The 20,296-nt window shown below is 35.8% G+C and overlaps 3 protein-coding genes across 4 annotated transcripts; all 3 read right to left on the bottom strand.

Annotated features, from left to right (window-relative positions):
- Positions 1–262: 262 nt before the first annotated feature.
- Positions 263–1,067, bottom strand: LOC132179685 (uncharacterized). The gene has a single exon (XM_059592443.1). The coding sequence runs from the start codon at positions 1,031–1,033 to the stop codon at positions 449–451; it is 585 nt and encodes a 194-aa protein (XP_059448426.1). The 5' UTR covers positions 1,034–1,067; the 3' UTR covers positions 263–448.
- A 2,108-nt stretch (positions 1,068–3,175) lies between these two features.
- LOC132179675 (coatomer subunit alpha-1) lies at positions 3,176–12,137 on the bottom strand. Its single transcript, XM_059592432.1, has 5 exons — positions 11,934–12,137; positions 11,383–11,599; positions 7,896–8,390; positions 4,564–7,618; positions 3,176–3,540 (listed from the first exon to the last, which is right to left on the bottom strand). The coding sequence occupies exons 2-4, from the start codon at positions 11,588–11,590 to the stop codon at positions 4,665–4,667; spliced, it is 3,657 nt and encodes a 1,218-aa protein (XP_059448415.1). The 5' UTR covers positions 11,591–11,599; positions 11,934–12,137; the 3' UTR covers positions 3,176–3,540; positions 4,564–4,664.
- Positions 12,138–14,659: 2,522 nt separating this feature from the next.
- LOC132189725 (uncharacterized) lies at positions 14,660–19,120 on the bottom strand. Of its 2 annotated transcripts, none has more exons than XM_059604506.1 (11): positions 18,960–19,120; positions 18,736–18,827; positions 18,166–18,271; positions 17,621–17,719; positions 17,444–17,509; positions 17,177–17,293; positions 16,591–16,665; positions 16,106–16,208; positions 15,437–15,508; positions 15,192–15,313; positions 14,660–15,068 (listed from the first exon to the last, which is right to left on the bottom strand). In XM_059604506.1, the coding sequence occupies exons 1-11, from the start codon at positions 19,038–19,040 to the stop codon at positions 14,970–14,972; spliced, it is 1,032 nt and encodes a 343-aa protein (XP_059460489.1). In that variant the 5' UTR covers positions 19,041–19,120; the 3' UTR covers positions 14,660–14,969. The 2 variants fall into 2 exon arrangements, with proteins under 2 accessions (XP_059460489.1, XP_059460497.1); XM_059604514.1 differs by having other exon boundaries at positions 15,437–15,484.
- Between the last annotated feature and the right edge of the window lie 1,176 nt (positions 19,121–20,296).

The raw sequence follows: 20,296 nt of genomic DNA, 5'->3' as shown, positions 1-20,296 counted from the left end.
AGCTATAGGAATACGCATATAAATCAAACACAAATCCAATTTTTCATTGCTTCAGGCATCAACAATTGACAATAAAGCAAACAACACAGAAGCAAAGTGTACCAAACACCAACAATCAAAAATTACCAAACACGGCTTTCACTTCAGCCGTCCAAACCTTCCAATCTTCAAATTTTTCCTCAAAATCTTTTGCAAAAACATTCCAACGCCAACAGTAGCAACAACAATCACCAACATATGCACATATGCATAAACAATCAAGTTGTTCATGAAAAGTAAGGATCGTTATAGAAAAACGAAGGATAACAAGTCAATAACACGACAACCACATATACTAAGCCCAAGCACCATACCCTAAAAGCAACAAACTACTTATTAACCCAAATACGCTAATTACATCTAAACCCGAATCTAACAGTTACCCAACACCATTTCCACAAATACCTCACTAGCATTTGTGCTTCATGCCCAGACCATGCTTGCCACGCACGCAACCAGGCCTTACAAACAGATACGGGGACCTCTTCGAAGTGTTCATTTTCGAGAACACCCTCTTCCCCAACTTCCTCATCCTCTGCCTCCCGACCTTGTCGCTCACAGCCCACGGCACGAGTTCGTCGTCCAAGTCACGCCCATCATCCCCATTATCATCATCCTCATCATCCTCATCGTATTGTTCCTCGCCATGCCCACCATCACCATCACCATAACCGTAATACCCATAATCGTATTTCACATCCCCATCGAAATCAAGAACATCTACATGATGGGTTTCGATTTGGGCATCGTTTAGATAACCAGGCGTGGAGATCTCGGAGCCCAATGAACCAATTTCATTTCCGATGCTATCTTCTATTCCCTCCTCTTCTTGTTCTTGTTCCTCTTCTTTCTCTGAGTCAGCGTCAGCGTCAGAGGCGTTAACCAATTCCCAGTGGGACAGCCCTTGTTCATCGACTTGGACGAAATCAATATCTTCGATCAAGAGGAAATTCATGGACGATGATGCTGATGAAGCCCCAGAGTTATTCGCCATTTTCTCACTCTTCAACTCTTTTTTATCCCCCTTGTTTGTTCCGTTTGCTTGCATTTCTTCTTCTTTTTATTTATTTGGGTCACGACTTGGTCTGCAAGTTACTGACGACGTGTCACTGCCTCATAAAGCGAAGGTACGTATACTTCACCGCCACGTTTATTTTTAATCAGTGCCCGTACAAGTCGCATCTTCTTCTTTAACTAATATACTGAGTTAAAGCTTTGATCACCTCTAACAACTTTTACAACTCGAAAAATATTTAAATTTATAATTAATTTTTTTTATATAGTTATTTATAAGTTGTTGCACTTGTAAAAATATGAATTAAGATGTTAACATTTTTTAGTGGACAGTGTAACTCTAATCATTTGCTAATTATCAAGTTGTAAAAGAGTTGTAGGTGTAACATTACTTTTATAATTTTTATTATAAATTTCTTACCATATGACAGTTACTAAGTTGGCCATTAAATTATAGAGTGTTACGCAATAGTTCACTTAGAATTCACTATGTTTGCAAATTTACATAACATTTTACGTGATAAAGATCAATCTCCATAATGTATGGTAAAGATCCATCTCCATGATGTACCTCTTTTATTTCTTGCTTTCTTCTCAAAACCCAAGGAAAAACCGAATGCTTAATGGGGGGGGGAAGACAGAGAAAAAGAAAAGAAGAAAGGAAAGTAGGAAAAAGAAGTATAACAAAGAACATTAAGGGCTGGCTTCCAACTAAAGATTCCCACGATTTGAAAAGCTATAGTTGTACAATTCATGTAGCTTCACAAAATATATTGGTTTCTTTCTCAAGAAGCAAGCCTTCTATATTTATTTGCACTGAAGAAATTCTATGATCATCAGTGAGCAATATATTTTGACATTGCATCAGCTAAACTTTGTTCTAAATATTAGTCCTAAATTTTAAATCTTAAAATTATTTTCTGGCATTTGAAGAAATTGACATGTTGATTGTAAATGTAATCAACTTCTTTGATTAGAGATGTTTCTGATAGCCTCTTTACCATTTCCTTTGTATTGCCCCAAAAAAGAAAAAAGGAAGTTTCCGATGTCTATTTCTTCAACATTTTTTGTAATCTTATTTTCTGTTCATGGAAGGAATGGACGAGTTAACAACTAGATCTAACACAGCCCTTGATGGGTTGCTTTGCGAGCAATCTAGAGCAAAGTATAACGCTATTCTTTATATTTATTATCACACTTATTTCAAATTAGATCTCGCAATTTTAACCTATTAATTTTTTAGAATTCTTGTAAGGTTTATGGATCGTGTAAAAAATTGTTAGTGCTAATGTCTTATGTTAGGTTTGAGTTATACTGAGGCATTATTACAAGATTATATAAATCAACCATAATCCGATCCATTTAACTAAACCGAGTAGACATTTCAACCATAATTCGCTACTTTCATGTTAGATTCATATTGGATTTATAGACAATCAAAAATTGTTAATCATACTCTCGGCCCTCCCTCCTCTTTGAACAAGGATTATAAAGGTTTCAAATCCAAGTTGTAAGAGAAAGCTGCAAACAGGATTAAGCTTTTAATATCTCTTTGTTGATTTCCTCCTAATCATGGTTTATTCACTATATGTAATTAAAGCTCAAGTGTGGGCTAATGATAGTTTTGTTTACCAATTTTGTTTTTTAATGGAATCTAACTCGAGGGTCGTAGATAATAAGTTTGGTAGAGTCGTGACTCAGAGCACGCACGCTGTGCACGAAAATATTTTTTTTAATATTTTAATGCCAACAAAAAAAAAAAAAAAATTGCCGATGTGCTATTTTACTTCACCCTTTTTTAAAACTTATGTAATAATTTCTAAACCCCAAAGCTAATTTTTTATGTAGTCCTTTAATAAAGCTAATCTTTTTGCATGAAGTGGGCTCCTTGAGTTTTGCCCTTACCCCACATTAGCCTTCACAGCATTTATCGGAGTATATGTTAACATAGGTTACCACATTATTTAAAAAGTTTTAACAACGTGACACCATATACACCGTAAAATTTAATTTGAATCATAAAATAAAAATATAATGGAGAGGATATTCCATCTTGTCCACCAATAATGGAGAGGAGATTAAAAATAAAAATAACACTAACAAATTCCTGGACAACAGCAAAAGTAGCAATGGACTGAAATATTAAGAGAATTAAGAGATCAGTCCTTCACTTAATTGTCTTCGTAAGGTTATGTACTAACAAATAAGAGCCAGAATGTTGTGGCAAACAAAAGGAAGGAGGGGCAAAAGGAGCAGCCATTGAGAGAAAAGACATGCTATTCTTGTACAAAAATCATCAATACTCTTACAATCGTTCCACTAGATTTCTTCAAAATTAGAGAAAAACAAATCCAGAAATAGATTACCTAGGATAACTCTCAAAGATAACACCGTAAGGATGAATTTATTTCATACTCCAAACTTTTCTTTTGGCCAGCAGAAGCGCGATCCCATGCCTTGGGGAAAATTAAATCAGCTACACATGAACTGCACCAAAGACCAACAAAATAAGGTCAGTGGCTAAAAGGGGTAAAAGAAACAATATAAGGTCAAGACTACTGAAAAAAGCTAGGATTTGTACAACTTTTACTACAATCCTCTTGCAAATTGGTGTAATTAGTGAAATAATTCTAAGTGTATGGTGTCGTCACCCACTAACTAATTAAATTAACAAGTTGAATTTCTTGCTTAATCATTTAACTATTTGTAAGAGAACTTGTAGTAAAAGCCATAGTACCCTTAGCAACACTCCAAAACTATATCATATCATATAGCCGCAATCAACAAGAAAAAAAAAAATATCCCCACAGGTAATAATAAGAAATGTAGAGGCCCATACATTTGCCTACGATCAGAACTAGCTGAAAACAATAATTTCCTGGGAGCCAAAAAAAAAAAAAAACAAAAAACAAAAAAACAAAAACCAAAAAAAAAAAAAAAACCAGACATCAAAAACAGTAAGTTAATATCAGCAAACATATCTGTTTGCTCTAGAGCACTACTCAGCACAACAAATGATTTCAGGTACACCAGAGGGGAGAAGTAATGTCAAATCTCAAGCAATCACATGAACCATACTAAAAAAATTTACTCTTCGATACAACTGCCACTTGCTATTTGTTTTACCCTTTACAACGGGCATATATCAGACCAAAACACATTTCTCTGCTCCACCATGGTATCATCTGATCAAAATTCAACACATCTTTGTGTCAGCACTTCAAGCATAAACAAGAGTTCCTCGCAAGTTTTGGTGGCATCTGCATAACCTGCCTAGACCATCATCTAATTTAACAAGGGCCCTTAGATATTCTTTTCTATGAACAACTAACAAGAATAGCTCGAGCCAAAATTCTGACACCTTTTTTTTTTGGGTAGTAAAATTCTTTGTTACTACATTGAAAATCATAATTAACTAAATAAAGGGAGAAGAAAAAGAAAAAAAGATGCTAAAAGGAGAGAGCATAAACAATTCATTAAGAACTTAACTCTTTCTTTAGGATTTCTTACCTTTTACCTGCAGATATGAATCAACCAACATGGTCACTTTTGCTGCCAAAAGGATGTTGAAAAAAAAAAGATTGAAAAATGCTACTGTTCTAATATCTTGATCATCTTATCTGGGAAGCAGAACAGAGCAACCCAGAAGCATCTGCCCCAACAACTGCAAGATCACAAACAGTACATAACTGCCCTTCCTGGCTTGGCACAAACCGGGAACTACAGTACGGGCAAGAGACATCCTTCTGTCCTCGGTAAATCGGCACATATGTAGCCCCACAAATAACAAATGGGTTTCTGAAATCATAGTTCAACTGGGCCACATCTGTCATATTCCTCTCTGCAGCCTGCAGCACTTGCCTGGCTGTCTTTGCTTGGTTCTCGACGGTGGGGTTGGTCTCTAGAAGCCGCCGGGCAAAGTTAGCAGCGGTGGCAAGGTTCTTTGCATTGTAGCAAACCCTCATTGCACTAACCAAGGCAAGCCTTAAGTGAGGCATTTGAAGGTTGCAGTGAGTGAAATAGGCTGCAAGTTCTTGCTGGCGTACTAGATTGTCCTTAATTTCCCTCCTCTTTAGCTCCATTTGTAAACCCAAAACATACTCTTTCACTATAATGATCAACTCCTTGACTTCATCGACTTCCCTCCTCGACTCAACAACAATAAGAGGAATAGTATGAAGGATGCCAATAAAAAGCCGAAGAGCCTCAGTGAATTTTCCAGCTGTTGTCGCCTTGTAACTTGCCTTAAGCTTCTCTTCCAACTGAGAGAAATTGAACACGAGTGCTGGTGGACCCCTCACATTCGGACTAGCAGACTCATTCCATCCTCGTTCAACAGCAAGTGATATTACTGGTGCAGATGAAAATGCACGTAAATAAGAATGACTGCCAGTGTGAAGATCAAGAAACATGGGTCTCAAAGGAGCAAAGTTTTTAATTCCAAGTTGTCTGCTCAGTAACCGCATTGCAGTATCAAAATTGCCAGCAGCTGCATGTTCAGCAGCAAGTGACGACCTCTGGGTCCAAATCTGGTTTACAGGCATGCCAGGAGTCGGGGCAACAAAAACCGAAGAGTGAGAATTGACAGATGCCTTTGGAGTATCTGCTTCAGGGGGGAGCTCCAAATCTTCAAGGTCCCATCCTCCCTCTTCCTCGTTCTCTTCAGCCACTTCCCCATCCTCTAAAATTGCCTTAACATCCCCATTCTGCAAGCCATCAACATCAACCATTTCCAGTTCCTCACCCCAATCACCATCAACAGCCTCATCCTCTTCATCTGCAGCTCCCCTACCAATATTATCCAGCCCACCTTCGAATATTCCCTTCATAACTCTGAGAAGTGGCCAATCACCACTGCACATAATAGGGGATGGGGGCATCAGGAGGGAGGCTGCTTTCCCCTCCGGCAAAGAGGGAACATCATCTCCCAACTCAGCTGCTAGACGTTCAGCAACATCCTGTAGCCCATGGACCGAAGCTGTGATGTAAGCGAGCGGCAAGTGACCGACATTCTCCAAGATCTTAACGCGTTCTCGGACATCACCAAGATATAGAGCATTATGAAACTGACCCATGACATCATTCTTAACTTCAGCAATTTTCAGCATCTTAGACAGCTTTTCATTATTACCAGTTATGAGATAAAGAAACGACAACCTCTCAAAATTTTTAGTCCTCTGGTAGGCATATTCCACAATACCTGCATTGCCCTGGCGAAGAGCCTCCACCCCCAATCTATACCAATAGTCTTTCTCATCAATTGCTGTTGCTGACGCAACAGCAATTTGGATGTTCCCACTATCTATAGCTAAGTTGAACCTAGTTCTCTCATCTTTCACGAAATGGAGAGCGACTTCGGGGAAACCCTTCTGTTGAAGATAAGCAATCATAGCCTCACCACAAAGCTGTGAGTTCCTTATCATGCTCATAACATGGTCGTATCTCTTCTTCAAAAGGGAAAGCTTGAAAATATATTCTGTCGCATCAATAACTATAGACCTGTTTTTTCCATCACGATCCAAGCAAAAGATAGTATTCCCAGAAACCTTGGTAATGTATATTGGGACATCAAGAGTTCTGATTATCCCACTATCTCCATTTGGAAGGCAGTATTTTATGTGATTTAGAGTTGTATAAATAAAAACACCATTATCATCCCAGGCACCACTCTTGACACGGATTGTCTCATGAAGAGTGCACTGGTGCACAAGCTTCTTGCTGGCAATGATAATGGCATGCTTGCTGAGTAAAGCAACGCTCTCCATGTCATGAGACCAAACAATGTACTTGATAAATGGGGTTTGAAGATCACCAAGAACAGTTCTCTGCTGGAGATCAAATATAACCACTCTATCCTCAGCCCTACACAGCAAGTTACCTGTTCCAGCATAAAATACTGCATCCGCAGCTATGGGCAGGCCACATTTTTTAACAACCTCATTTTTCAGATTCTTGATTAAGACTTGATTGTTGATCTTGTCGACCACGGCAAACCTATTACGAGCCACAAAAACAGCTGATCCTCCAATACCTTTCTTTGCATCTTGCATACTATCACCCCTACCAATACTATCTTTGGGTATGGAATACAACTCATAAGATCCCCCCTCAACATCCGAGCATACAAGAACAGCATTTTCAGTTGGACTGTAAGAAAGAGTTCTCGGACTCTGGTTCAAGCTAGTGGAACCAGGGCGTCGAATGGGAATTACCTGTGTGTCTCTTTGAGTTGAAAACTCATAGAATCGCAAAAAGCGATCTTTGGTATAGAACAGAGAATCACCACTCACTGCAAAGGCGGGCCGTTCTCTCTCCAACTTGAAAACAATCATACCACTGTCATGACCAGCTGCCAACAGATTCATCTCAGGATGAGATGCAAGAATCCAGAATCGATCATGCTCCCGACGGAAAGTTTGCACTCCAGTTCTCTTTGTTACATCCCACACACGTATACTTTTGTCCTCCGAGTTGGATACAATTATGTCCTGCTTGGCATGGAACATAACACATGAAACATTATTCATGTGCCCTCTCAAAGTGTCCACTTCCCATGCCTTCGTATCTGAAAACAAATGAACAATAATATGATAAATGATCATTAGGAGTTTCCCCTTTTTTTCTTAGTCACAATAAGATTCACATTTCAAGCCACAAAAATGGAGCAGAAACAGGATTGTCCCAATTGCAGAACACCGAACTTACGATTCAAACTCAACAGAGAAAAAAAAAAGTTCAGAAATCTTTCTAAAACTCATAATTCAATGCTGTGTTAACCAAACAACAATCCAACAATGTCAAGCAAAAATATATATATATATACTAGAATAAAAAAGGATCACCGTTCATCCGCCATAACTTCACTTGGCGATCATCAGCTCCTGACACAATCAGAGGCAGGGTGGGATGAAATGCAGCCCAGTTGACCCCACGGTCATGCCCTTCCAAGACATACTTAACAACTGCATCAACACCACCAAAAAGATCCGTGTTCATCTGACTCAGCCGCAAGATGTCATCCGCAGGGGAAACTGTCTTCTTTCTGAGGGCACCAATATCCCAAACACGAACAGTCTGATCTAGGGAGGCAGACACAACAAGGTCTTCTTTGGGGTGGAATGAGGCACACATAACATAGTGATTGTGGCCAGTCAACACAGATATACATGTGCGTGACTGCCAATTCCAAATACGAATAGTCTGATCATCACTGGCACTCACAATCCATGGGTATTCATGGTGAAACTGCACTGTACGTATATAATCCAGGTGTCCAAGAAGAGTAAAAAGACACCGATGCAACTTGTAGTTCCAAACTTTAATCTTGTAATCATCCCCTGAAAAAAGCCAACACCTTCATTAGCACATGTACTGCACCGAATCCCATCAATAAGTAACTTTACTAATAAATGTACGGTGCTGGAACCTCCTCTCCTAGAACTAACTACATCTATGCATGAGGAGCCCTCTCATCTGAGTAACACAGGCAGAAATCACGCTCTAACAATATTAGCATTTAAACAAGATCCCTTTGTTAGTCATTCTGTTTAATGCTATCAAAAAATTTCAAAAAAAGTGAACGAAAAACTCAAATCAGAAATTTCATTCAGATCTGACGGGAGGAGTAACACAGGCAGAAATCACACTCTAACAAGATTAGCATTTAAACAAGATCCCTTTGTTAGTCATTCTGTTTAATGCTATCAAAAATTTTCACAAAAAAGTGAATGAAAAACTCAAATCAGAAATTTCATTCAGATCTGAAGGGACTTGAACAACAGGCAATAATAATCTGAGTATTGAAGTAAAATCAAACTTTCAGGCAGTAAAGCATCAGATCAATATAATAAACAATGAAGTCAGCCTCGGACTAGATAAGCCTTCAGGAAATAGGATGCACTCTGTTTGGCTGCTCAGAACAGACAAGAAAATTTAGATTCTTCATCCTTTCGACTTCGAAATTGATTGTTGTAATCAGTTGATTCAATACCCCAATGGAACCATTTGGATAATTTTAAGTATTTTCTACTATAGTTAAACTTTTTGTTTTTTTTTGAAAAGTTACTATAGTGAAACTTGAAAAGCATATGAAATAAGTTGCATTTAAATAAAAGAGCCAGGGGGAAGAGATTTGAATTGCAATGATGAACTCAACTAAGGTATGGAAGACATTAATATTTCAAGTTGCTAAAAAAATATACAAACAACTTGGAGCCCTCAGAGTATGTGAATTATTCCCTCACTCCAAAGTAGATTACGTGCTTTCTTTTCAGGCTGCCCAAAATAAATGAAAGGCTCTGAAAATCAAAACATTAATCAATTGAACTTTCCATGTTAGCCTTCAATTTGACCTATCGTTTTTTGAATTTGAACTCACTTTTTATTAAATTTTAACTCACATTTCTTAGCACATCTAATGGCATTTCAAGAAGAGTGTTTCGGTCAAATGCATCTCATTTGTAAACTTTCATCTATCGTGAGACAGAGGAAGTATTTATTATCTTATTACTAATAGAACGGGGAATTCTTGAGTTGGGTATTATCTTTATATTTCATGACTTGTCCCTGTAATTAAAGCAAAGGCAAAAACAATAGTAAATATTGAGGATAAATACAAAGTCAAACTTCATCAAAACACTTATCCCTATAAGTTTCAACTTCCCCCTCAATTTAAAACTTCTATTACGATGGGGAATTAATCCAAGAACAAATAACTACCTACCACAAACAACACGCATACTACTTTTTTAGAGTTAAATTTTATTTCAAAATAGTGATAACCTATTAGAAGAACACAAATAATTATCATTACTACTTTGCCGTCATCAAGCACTTCAGAAGGTTTATTAATTATAATTTTTACGTATATGTCTTCTTTTCTTTTCTTGCTTTTGCAATTTAAAGTTTTTGTATGGTGGTCCCTAATATCCATTTAGATTTGCAAATCTTTATTTCCCTTTCAATTATGTCGACTGGTTCACACATATAATGACCAACATGAAGAGTTGACTTTTCTCTCATCTACATGAACTTCAAACTGCATTGCCCTCAAAATTTTGATTAGATTATGCCATGTCTATATAAGGTACACATGTTTGGCATTTCGGAAAAAAATTGATAGTTGATTTAGTCATATATATACACTCAATCAATCAATCAGGTTTTGCTTGAAAATACATCATTGAATGTTGAAATTACTCAATATTAGACAACCCTGGTTACAAATCTTAACATGGAAAAGATCTTTAACAGGGGTACTACTGTGAGAAGAAAAATTATAGATGGCAATCATATTGTCAAAAGGGGACCAGCTTAAATAAAAAAATAAAAAATAAAAAATAAGGAAGAAAAGAAATATGTTAATAATTTTATTTTGATTGAGAGGTTAACATGCACATAGAGAGTCTCCAATCCGTGACTTCATTTCACACCTCATACTTATGGAGAGAGGAAATGTCATTTCAGCTAAAGTTCATTGGTGAAATCTGGTCATCTTTGACTATGTAAGAACAAGGTATAATTTGTTTGTCGGCTTTTTTCAATGGAAATTGCAAATATTTACAAAAGTGTAATATTGATTCATGAATAGGGAAAATCTTAGAAAAAATTTCATGTCACTGCATAAAAGTTTACACATCTTTTACATTATAAGATTTTTATTCCATATGTTGCTAGACTGAGACAAATTTTGAACCTTTTCATTTAAAACTAACTCTATGATGTAGTGAAGCCAGTGTGTTTATAAATAAAATTATTGTTTCGCATTAAAATCTAGTGTTGCAATATTGAATATTTAGAAAGTCAATTTAGGATATTAACAAAAAAAAAAAAAAAAAGCCTCTGAGCATGCACAAAACACATTCAAAGAGGCTAGTAAATGATTAAGCAGAATGCCTTATTTCAATTTCATTTTTTGATTTACTTTGTTGAAACAAAATAACTTTAATTTCATTCATCACTCTTTTTTCCTCACAACTTTAAACCTTTTTATAATGCTAAAACTTAATACAATCAATTTAAATAAGAGATTACGATCCAAATCCCTCCTTTCCTAATCCCCTAACCCAGACCCTCAAAATTCAAATTTCCATTTCTTTTCTCACTTAAGCATTTCGCTTGGCCCCCTAACGTGAATACAAGCCTAGATCTATACAAATTCAACAGCAACCAACCAAAAGAAACACCCAACTTCATACTTTCAATCGGGAAATACCACTAACACTATATAATCACAAGCATAATCTACGAATCATCAACAATTATTAAAATGGCAACAAGATCTGCAATCCCATATCAAACCTAAACCAAAAGCAGCTACAGTTTCAATACCTCCAGACACGAATAGCGGCTGAGATTTGTGGAAATGGACGCCACGAACAGGCCCATCGTGCTCGTCGAACCTATCGATCAGAGTCCCCATCCGGTAGTCCCATAGCTGGATCACGCCGCTGTGGAGACTCGCGAGGATCCACGGCCTCTTAGTGTGGAAACTCAGCCCCTTTACTCTATTACTCTTCGTCTCAAACTTTGTCAACATCTTCAATCACTGTCCAAAAACCGAATTGTATCAAAACCCTCACACAATTCCCTATGAAACGGCACACTCCCCAGAGCAGAACAAAGACACCAGATCAAATGGAATAGGAATTTCAAATCAATAACTCCTGCACGCAATTATGTCACACTCTGTTTAATTGCCAAAAAAAAAAAAACCATAGGAAACGAACATAGGAAACGAACGAAATCCTAGGAATTGAAGTTTAAGCACCAAGATTCAAAATTTCACAGCATGTCCAACCATTTCTCGCCAACCAAACAGAAAGCTAAGTCATCATTTCGATTCAAAAATTTGAGATTCGAATGAGGATACGAAAATTCACCTCAGATCTGATCAGTATGGGAAAGGATCAAGCTCAGTGGCATCCACACAATCACCGAAACTACCAGATGCGTATATATCTGTGTATATATAAATAGAGAGAGAGGTTTAGGGAGAGTCTTAGAGAGAGAAAGAGAGGTAGATCCGCGGGCGGGGGGGGAGAGAGAGAGAGAAGGTTTATTAGAGTTCTCTCTTCGTCGAGAGTGTGCGAGTTAATTTTACAGAGAGAGAGAGAAAGACTGAGAGGAGAGAGAGGGAATTTAACTAGTTCCATGAGGGTAGGGAGGGGAATATGAAATATTGGAAAGATCCGTTTGGGATTGTGAGTTCGATAAGTTCGATTTTAACAATTGTGTTTTTAAAAATTACGTTTTTAAAATCGCAAAGGGCCGAAAGTACTTGGTAAAACATGTTAAAAAATATTTTTTATTAAATATTTGTTATACGAAATCGTAATTTTGATTTAAATTATCACTTTTTTTCAAATAAGCATCTCTCAACCTGCTTTTAAAAATCGTTAATTTCTTTCTTTTTTTTTTTTTTTTTTTTTCATATTTTAGATTAAGTACTTTTTAAATTGTAATGCTAAACGCCTTAAAGTTTACGATATCTTTTAAAAACACAAATTATTCTAATAAAATCATAATCTCAAACGCACCTCAACTCTAATCTTCCACCCCATTTATCACATAACATTATGTCATACTAGCTTATATGCGTATTTTAAGTGAATTGTTTATATCAATTATTTTAAAAAAAATTAAAGGAAAAAATTGCTTAATATATTTTAAAAAATAAGATAAAATAAAAATCACTTAAAACACAAATATTCCGGTAGACGTGTTGGTAATTTGGTGTGCTTATCATAAGAGTGCTAAATGGCAATATGGCCGTTGGATTGGGATTCAGTCTTTCAGATGATTGTGATGTTTTGGGAGGTGGCATCATTGTTAGTCCTAGACTTGAATCTTAAGCAAGATTAAGAAGTCAATTAACGGTCTAGATATGATGATTTTGGGTGGTCAATGAGATTTACCATCACATAGGCCCAAGGACCTGTTGACAGGTAGTTAATAAATAATAATGAATCTGGTGCGAATAAAATTGACCAAAATTTAGAAGATTTTTATTTAAAGAGTGTTTGTTGATAGGGATATTATAATTTTTATTACAATTTTTTTTTATAAATCAATATTTTTGTTTACGTAGTACCTATTACGTTAGTCTACATAACAGTTAGCACGCTTATGAACTAAAGTAACCCTCCATGTGACATGAATTATATTAGTCACTAAAATGTAAAATACCATGTGACAATTTTTATTCTTATTATTATTTTTTTTACAAACTCGAGTGTCCGTTCATATCTTATAGAAAATTATTTTAATAATTTCTTCAAAATTACTAAATCTAGAGGATCGTGGACTACAGATTGAATAGAAGTATCAAAGTCCTCTAAATTTATTAGGGTAATTTCGTCATATAATTCTTAAAAATTTAGATATTGCTTTTAAAACGATGTAGATTTTGTCACCTCAGTATAGAAATTTCTAATATAGAATGAATCAAAGAAAAGATTAATGATCCTCTATAAATAATAAATATCGAGACTATAAAACAAAAACTATTTAAAAACTCTTGTCGTATTGGAAGATGTACAATGCCCTCAGTGTAAAGGAAGAGGTACAATACCCACTAAATTGCACCAATCAATCCTCAAAAAATCCGATCGAGCCTAATTTAACTATCGGGTTGGGTTTTGAGTTTCACTTTACTTGTTTGGGCTAGCCTTTTTGTTATTTTATTTTTTTGAAAATTTCACTTTGGTCTCCTGAACTTTCACCCAATTTTATATACTTCTTGAACTTTTAAATCTATCATTTTAGACCCCTGAACTTTCAATTAGAACCCTTCGTTTAATTTTAGCGGTTAAAAATACAAAAAAAAGACCAAGATGTCATTGATTTTCATTTTTTTTTTAAAATAAAAAAACGTTTTGGAAGTTTAAATTTTATATAAAAGTCAGGGGGTATAAACATCACGTAATGTTTAAAATCTGACGGAGGGGTCCACATTGAGAGTAATTGAAAGTTCAAGAGTCCAAAATGAGAGATTTGGAAGTTTAAGGAGAGTTTGTAAAATCGAGTGAAAATTCATGAGACTAAAGTGAAGTTTCTCCTTTTTTAAAAAAAAATGGGAGAGGTTGTGAAGCTTATCTGCCATGGTCAGCTGATCTCACATTATAACTGTCTGCCTCTTTAGTATTCTATTATGTAGTATTCTAATTGTAATAGGAGTCTTTCATTGTAAGTTGTTTTATATTGTGGGTCGAGAAGTTTGAGTTGTTTTGCACTAGGAGCAATTGCTATGGTTGTACCTTGTAAGCCTATTTAAATCAAGTTTATAAATAAAAATGATATATGGAGAAAAGTTTATTTCCAAACTTGTGTTAGAAGGAAGCGTAATTCTAAAAGTCACTCTTATGTCAATATGTTCTTGTCTCACTCCAAGAAATGAGATGACTTTTAAAATTACCATTTGATCAAAATTCAATTATAATCGGTCACATGCCCAATAGTGATTTTAAAAGCGACATAATTCTTGAAGTGACATAAGAAAGACACAAAAAGAATTTTAGCTTTACTCTTGAAGGAAACCTCTAAGCATCTACCCAAATTTATCCCGATACGACTTAATATTTAGGTTCGCAACAGGCTTACAAAAGCATGGTTTTGTTCTGGTGCATTTAGTATATACATCTATGAGCCTAAATTGAGATATTGTATACAAAGAGTGATCAAAATGAGAAGAACTATCAATGCTACATGAATAAGGTTTCAACAAAAAGATCCCCAGGTGCCGTATAGGAGTGGTGGTTGTTGGCTGGCACATCATATCCGCGTCAAAACAAAATTTCTCAGCTTCTGGAAGGTGTTCTTTTTCTTCATTTCCTGATTCACAAGAGGAACCACAGGTCACATTACCTGACTATCATACCTTATAATAACAAGCCATCTTCAATTCCAGATGGCTACTATTATGGCTTCCCCTGAAGGACTTGGACAATCTCCTCGGCTCTTGATTGAATGCCTTTTAAATACTCAGTAAGAATGCGCTGCTGGTAAGAACCTCCTTCCTGAAAGAGAGAGAGAGAGAATGAAATGGATACCATCAAAGAGAGAAGAGAAGGAATAAATCAGAAGTGACTCAAACTAAATTTATCTGATGACTGAAATTCAAGGCCAAATGGGTGTCTCACGGTTCGGATCAAAGTACGCTCAATCCGTTTCTTAATGACAGCATAAAACTCCTCTGGTGAAATTTCCCCTTTGCCAACCGTCATTCCGTTGATCAAAAGTTTGTTCCATTCCTCCTCTGGAGCTGCCATCCATATAAATTCTATTAGTAACGCAGATCAGCAAACTTCTCTCTTCTCCAGGAAGAGTGAAGAAGTAGTTTACTAACACAGTTACACAGATAATTGTATTCTTTTAAGTGCAACACCTTTTATAATGACTTCAAGAAACTGCTCAGCCTTCAAAACTTCCTCTCCTGCAACAGAAACATCACTAGGGACTGGTCTCTAAAGCATCAACTTTTAAGCGAAAGCAAGTCACAGGAAAATCACTACAAAATTTACTCAAGACAGATAAAAAAAATAATGAGGGAAAATACATAGGTGTAATAAATAAAATTTTACGTCCAAGATATTCAGAAGTTATACTGTCACGTATTTTTATTTTGTTAATATAACTAGAACTTGCTGTCACATATTAGGGTAATGAATTTAACATATTAAGCAATACTCATATAAGCATAATGAATTTAAACTTCACGATAAATATATATAACTTGCAGAAAACAAGATTAAATGGATTAATCTTAAACTAATAATACTGTGAAAGACCAACATGCATCATTCAACCTACATAATTTTGTGAATAGCCTAGTGTTTTTTTTTTTTTAAAAAAAAAAACTAAACATTTTACTTTTCCTTTACTATCTGGATGAATATCCACGTGCTATTTAATAAGTTGAGGTTGTTCTGGAAACATTTAGCCTTATCCAATCCTAGTCATTGTCCAAAATTTAGGTGCTTTAGCTTTTGGTATTTCCTTTCCTACAATCATATTGTTTGCAAAGATAACTGAGTAAGCTCAGAGAGGGTAATACCTTTCTTTGCATAACTACGTTTGGAGAGAACTATGGAAGCATAAAGTTGCAAAACCTTTTGCAACATAGCCTCCAGTCCCGGCTTATCCCCATCTTCTTTTGCCTGCAGATGACCAATGTATTTTAGTAACTAAATCATTTATTAAGATCTCATTAAGGACTAGAATCTGAAAAATGTTGGAAGAAAAAATTAAAATATGAAAATCCAAACATTACCACGCGGAACATGAAATTAATGAATGTTGATGACTTTGAACATATATAGAAAGAAGACTGTGTGGCTAGTTTGATGCTCAAAAAAAGTAAGAGATTAGAACACGCAAGAAGACAGAGTGGAAAACATGCCCCAATTTAAGTTATGATTTCTTATTACTGTTAAGATTGAGTAAAATGTAACTACACCAGTAGTACTAGCCCAACACTCTTTGGCTACCAACAAAAGCTAATTCATGCAGGAAATAATAGAAAGCACAAGACAGACTCACTTGCCGCAGCTGCGCATTAACCTCTGAAAGAAAGCCTTCATCTAGTTGCCCTTCTTGTTCCCTTTGCTTTATCTCCTAAATATCAGAAGAGGGAATTATAAGTTGCGTAAATACATCTCAGTTAGTATTATAACTCAAAATTTGCTTGGGCAAAAAGACAACACATTAAAAAATTGTTGTGTACTTCCAGCAACATGGCTGTCCAAGCTGCTTCTATGTGTACCTTATATAAAACAACAAAGTAGAAGAAGCAACCATCTCCAAGTTCTTAGTTGCTTCTTGTCTTTGCTGGTGGCATTATTTCCGTTCTTCAAAATAGTCATGACTAACGGCCTTTTTTAAATAGACACAAGTCAAAAATAAAAGCTATAATTATCAAGATGCAATTGTGATGTGGGCAAAGCATCTATAAGTGAAGAGCAGTGATTTGCAAGCTTGGTCAATAAGAACTTTATCTTCAGCTCACAAGATAAGATAATATAAGGAGCACATGAAAAGGTATAAAAACGACTTCCCATGAAGACACAGAAAGTATCCAACGGAAGAATGAATATTAACTTTAAGCCAACTTGAATAAAAGACCTACTTTCTCCATTAATTTGAGGGCCTCAGGGTCTCTAGGAGGCCAAATAACCTCTTCCACTTCATCAACCACTGGTTTTAATATATCCTTGAGAACATCAGTGGAAGACTCTATTTTTTCCTGCATGAGAAAAATATATATATATAAAGAAGAAAAAAATGAAAGAACTACAGTGGGGTGAGGGGGGAGACGAAGTAATATAAATGAAGCACACTGGAAAATCAAATAACCGTTCATTGATGATAAGGAGAGAGAGAGAGAGAGAGGTACATTGGTCTTATGGACGAGGCAATCCACTATGCTCATTACAGATGTAGCCAATTCCTCGTAATCTTTCTGCAAAAAGAACATTATGCATCAGTATTTCTTGTGCAGAGCAGGAAACAGAAAGAAGTCAAACATTAGAACGTAATCAAATATTAGAATTAACTAAGTCAAAAAGCATGCTTTATCATCCTCTGATTTGCAGGTCTCAGTTCTTGCTGCAAGGCGTATCCAAAAACTCTCATTGAAAGCAAGGACATTCTCAACAACAAGCTTCTGAAGCTGTTCATAGACAAAAACACAACAATAATAAGGTCACAGAAATATATAATAAAAGATATTTGCAGTTTCAAGTGAATGGAGCCACATTTACTCATACAAAGTGTAATATCACACCCCATACTCTGAAGAAATTTGAAAATATGCAAGTGAAAACATAATGGAAAGAGTTTCTACCCTAATCTATAACATCAGAAACTCACATAAAGGAAATGTTCGAGATATGTTCTCATGAAAATGACTGAAAGCATTGCCTTTTATGGTCTAATCTCGTTATTCCTTCGATACATAAACAGAGCAGTGCTCTCAAAACAGTCCTCACAACATAAGAATAATTTGTAATCTTACCAAATTTATTGAAACTAATTTTAACAGAGACATTTTACCTAAAATGAAGTGAAACAAGAAAAAAAAAATTGCATTGCACCAGGAAAGTACCGTGTACTTACTTCTTTTGGATTTGCATCCCTCAGTGTATCTATCAGCCTGTCCACTTCAACAGTCTTTTTGAAAGCTTCCTCAGCAGCTTGACTGGCTGCATAGATCAAATTTCTCCTGTATTATTAGATGCAAACAAGCAACTTTACTACAGATAGCACCATCAATCAGATAAAAGTATACAACAACCATAGAACCACAAAACTTGAACAAAAATCATTTCAGCGTGAACAAACATAAGTGAATGATTCATGCCATTCCACTTAATTCTCCAAAACTGCAATTCCCACCTAGTATCGCAGCATGAGTCCAATGTCACTCTTTTCCCAGGTGAAATCAATATAAAAGTTGAACCAACAACAAGAAAACTAAATCCACTCTACTTAAGCTATTAATATTTCCAACAAATTCTTTTATCATCAATCACGCTTGTTACCAATCCAAATCAGGGCAATTCACATAGTTTTCTTGTTCTACTATTTTCGTTCAGCAAGTCAAAACGAAATATCAGAGAACATAAAAATAAATAAATAAAATAAAATAAAATAAAAAATTTAAAAATTTAAAATATATATATATACCTCCTCTTCCAATTCATTGAAGTGGTTGAAGAAAACGGCTTAAGCCACCGCAATTTGAAAACCCCAGCTCTCCAACTTTGGAACAATGAGCTCTATACCACAGGGCAAATGAACATTTATTTAGAAAAAACTAAAAATCTACATTTTTCTCGGCAACCAAACGGGGTGATGAGGAAAACGAAGCGATTAGTTTTTGAATTCAGTGAATCGCAGAGGAATTTTACCGGGTTATGGTGGGAATGAGAAGCGGAAGAGAAGCAAAGAAGGGCTCGTGGAGATGCTGACGTGGCAGAGAACGCCGCCATTTGGTTCGTAGCCAAGTAGTACGATTGTACGAACTTGCGGTGGCGGGAGAGAGGGCAACAAAGAGTAACGACCGTTCAAGTTTTGCAACCCAATCTTTTTAGCCTTTTGTATTTGCAGCAACCACATAAATTGATAGAAAGGCTTTGGGCCTGAAAGCCCAAATATAATTCCCCTTTTTTTTTCTTTGTTTTTTTTTTTTTTAACATGTCCGTACAAGAAGGGAAGAAGATTTGAACTACTAATCTCCGCTTCATGAGGCGTGGTCCCTAGCCGATTAAGTTATCTCTTGGGAATATTTCCTTTTTATTTTACGGTTAAATCTAAAATTGGTTTGAAATTTTAAAAAGACAAATGATAAAATTAATTGTTAGACTTTTAGTGTGCATAAAATTACTCATTCGATCCGCTTTCGTATGTAGTCGTTTGTCACGTGTACAAAAATATAATTAGTTAGTCTAATCATGTTGCACTGCATGTATTATTTCTACGTAAGCCTTGCCTACGCGATGCCAAGTCAGCATCCCATCTAGCTTAGTACGTCCACATCAATACCGCCATGTCATCGTAAATGTAGGTGGTTTAGCGTTTAAGAAATGTCAGCTAATTTTATCACTTTTAAAAACCATAAGGACCAATTTGATATACACCCAAAGCCCAAAGTCTAATTTTAGATTTAACACTTGATTTTAAACGATGAGGGTGTCCAAGATTTCGTTTCGACTAATCCCTACGCACTTAACGAATAATTATATCAAATCTAATGATAGCCTCAATAAATTCAATAATACTATAAACAACATTTTTATTACACCATTATCTCATTTTGCTAGTGTGGCACTGCCAATCAATCATATGATCGACCCTTGTTTAAAAAAAAAAAATCCAAATTAATATTACTACGTCAACAAAATAAAAATATAATTTTTAACATTAGATCATTATGCAGATGAAGTTAAAAACTCTTTAGTCTTTGACCTTTCGTTTCAGATTGTGGATTGCCCAAACAAAATTTCATTGGGCCAACGCCCAACTTGGGTTGGTCTGCAGCAAACCTGTTGAGGGTTGCGGTGCACAAGATAGCTTGAGCTTAACCTGCACACATTGTGGAAACATGGATTTTATGGGCCTGGCCTGATTGCACTCAAAATCACCCTAATTCACAAGGCCCAGCGTGAGGCCGAACATTTTGTGTGGGATGAGGATTTTTTTTTTTTTTTTTTGGTTAGAAAAATGTTATTACAACATAAACATTTCA

Source organism: Corylus avellana, chromosome ca1 (assembly GCF_901000735.1).
Source record: "Corylus avellana chromosome ca1, CavTom2PMs-1.0".
NCBI lineage: Eukaryota > Viridiplantae > Streptophyta > Magnoliopsida > Fagales > Betulaceae > Corylus > Corylus avellana.
This window is presented reverse-complemented; position numbering and strand designations above follow the sequence as displayed.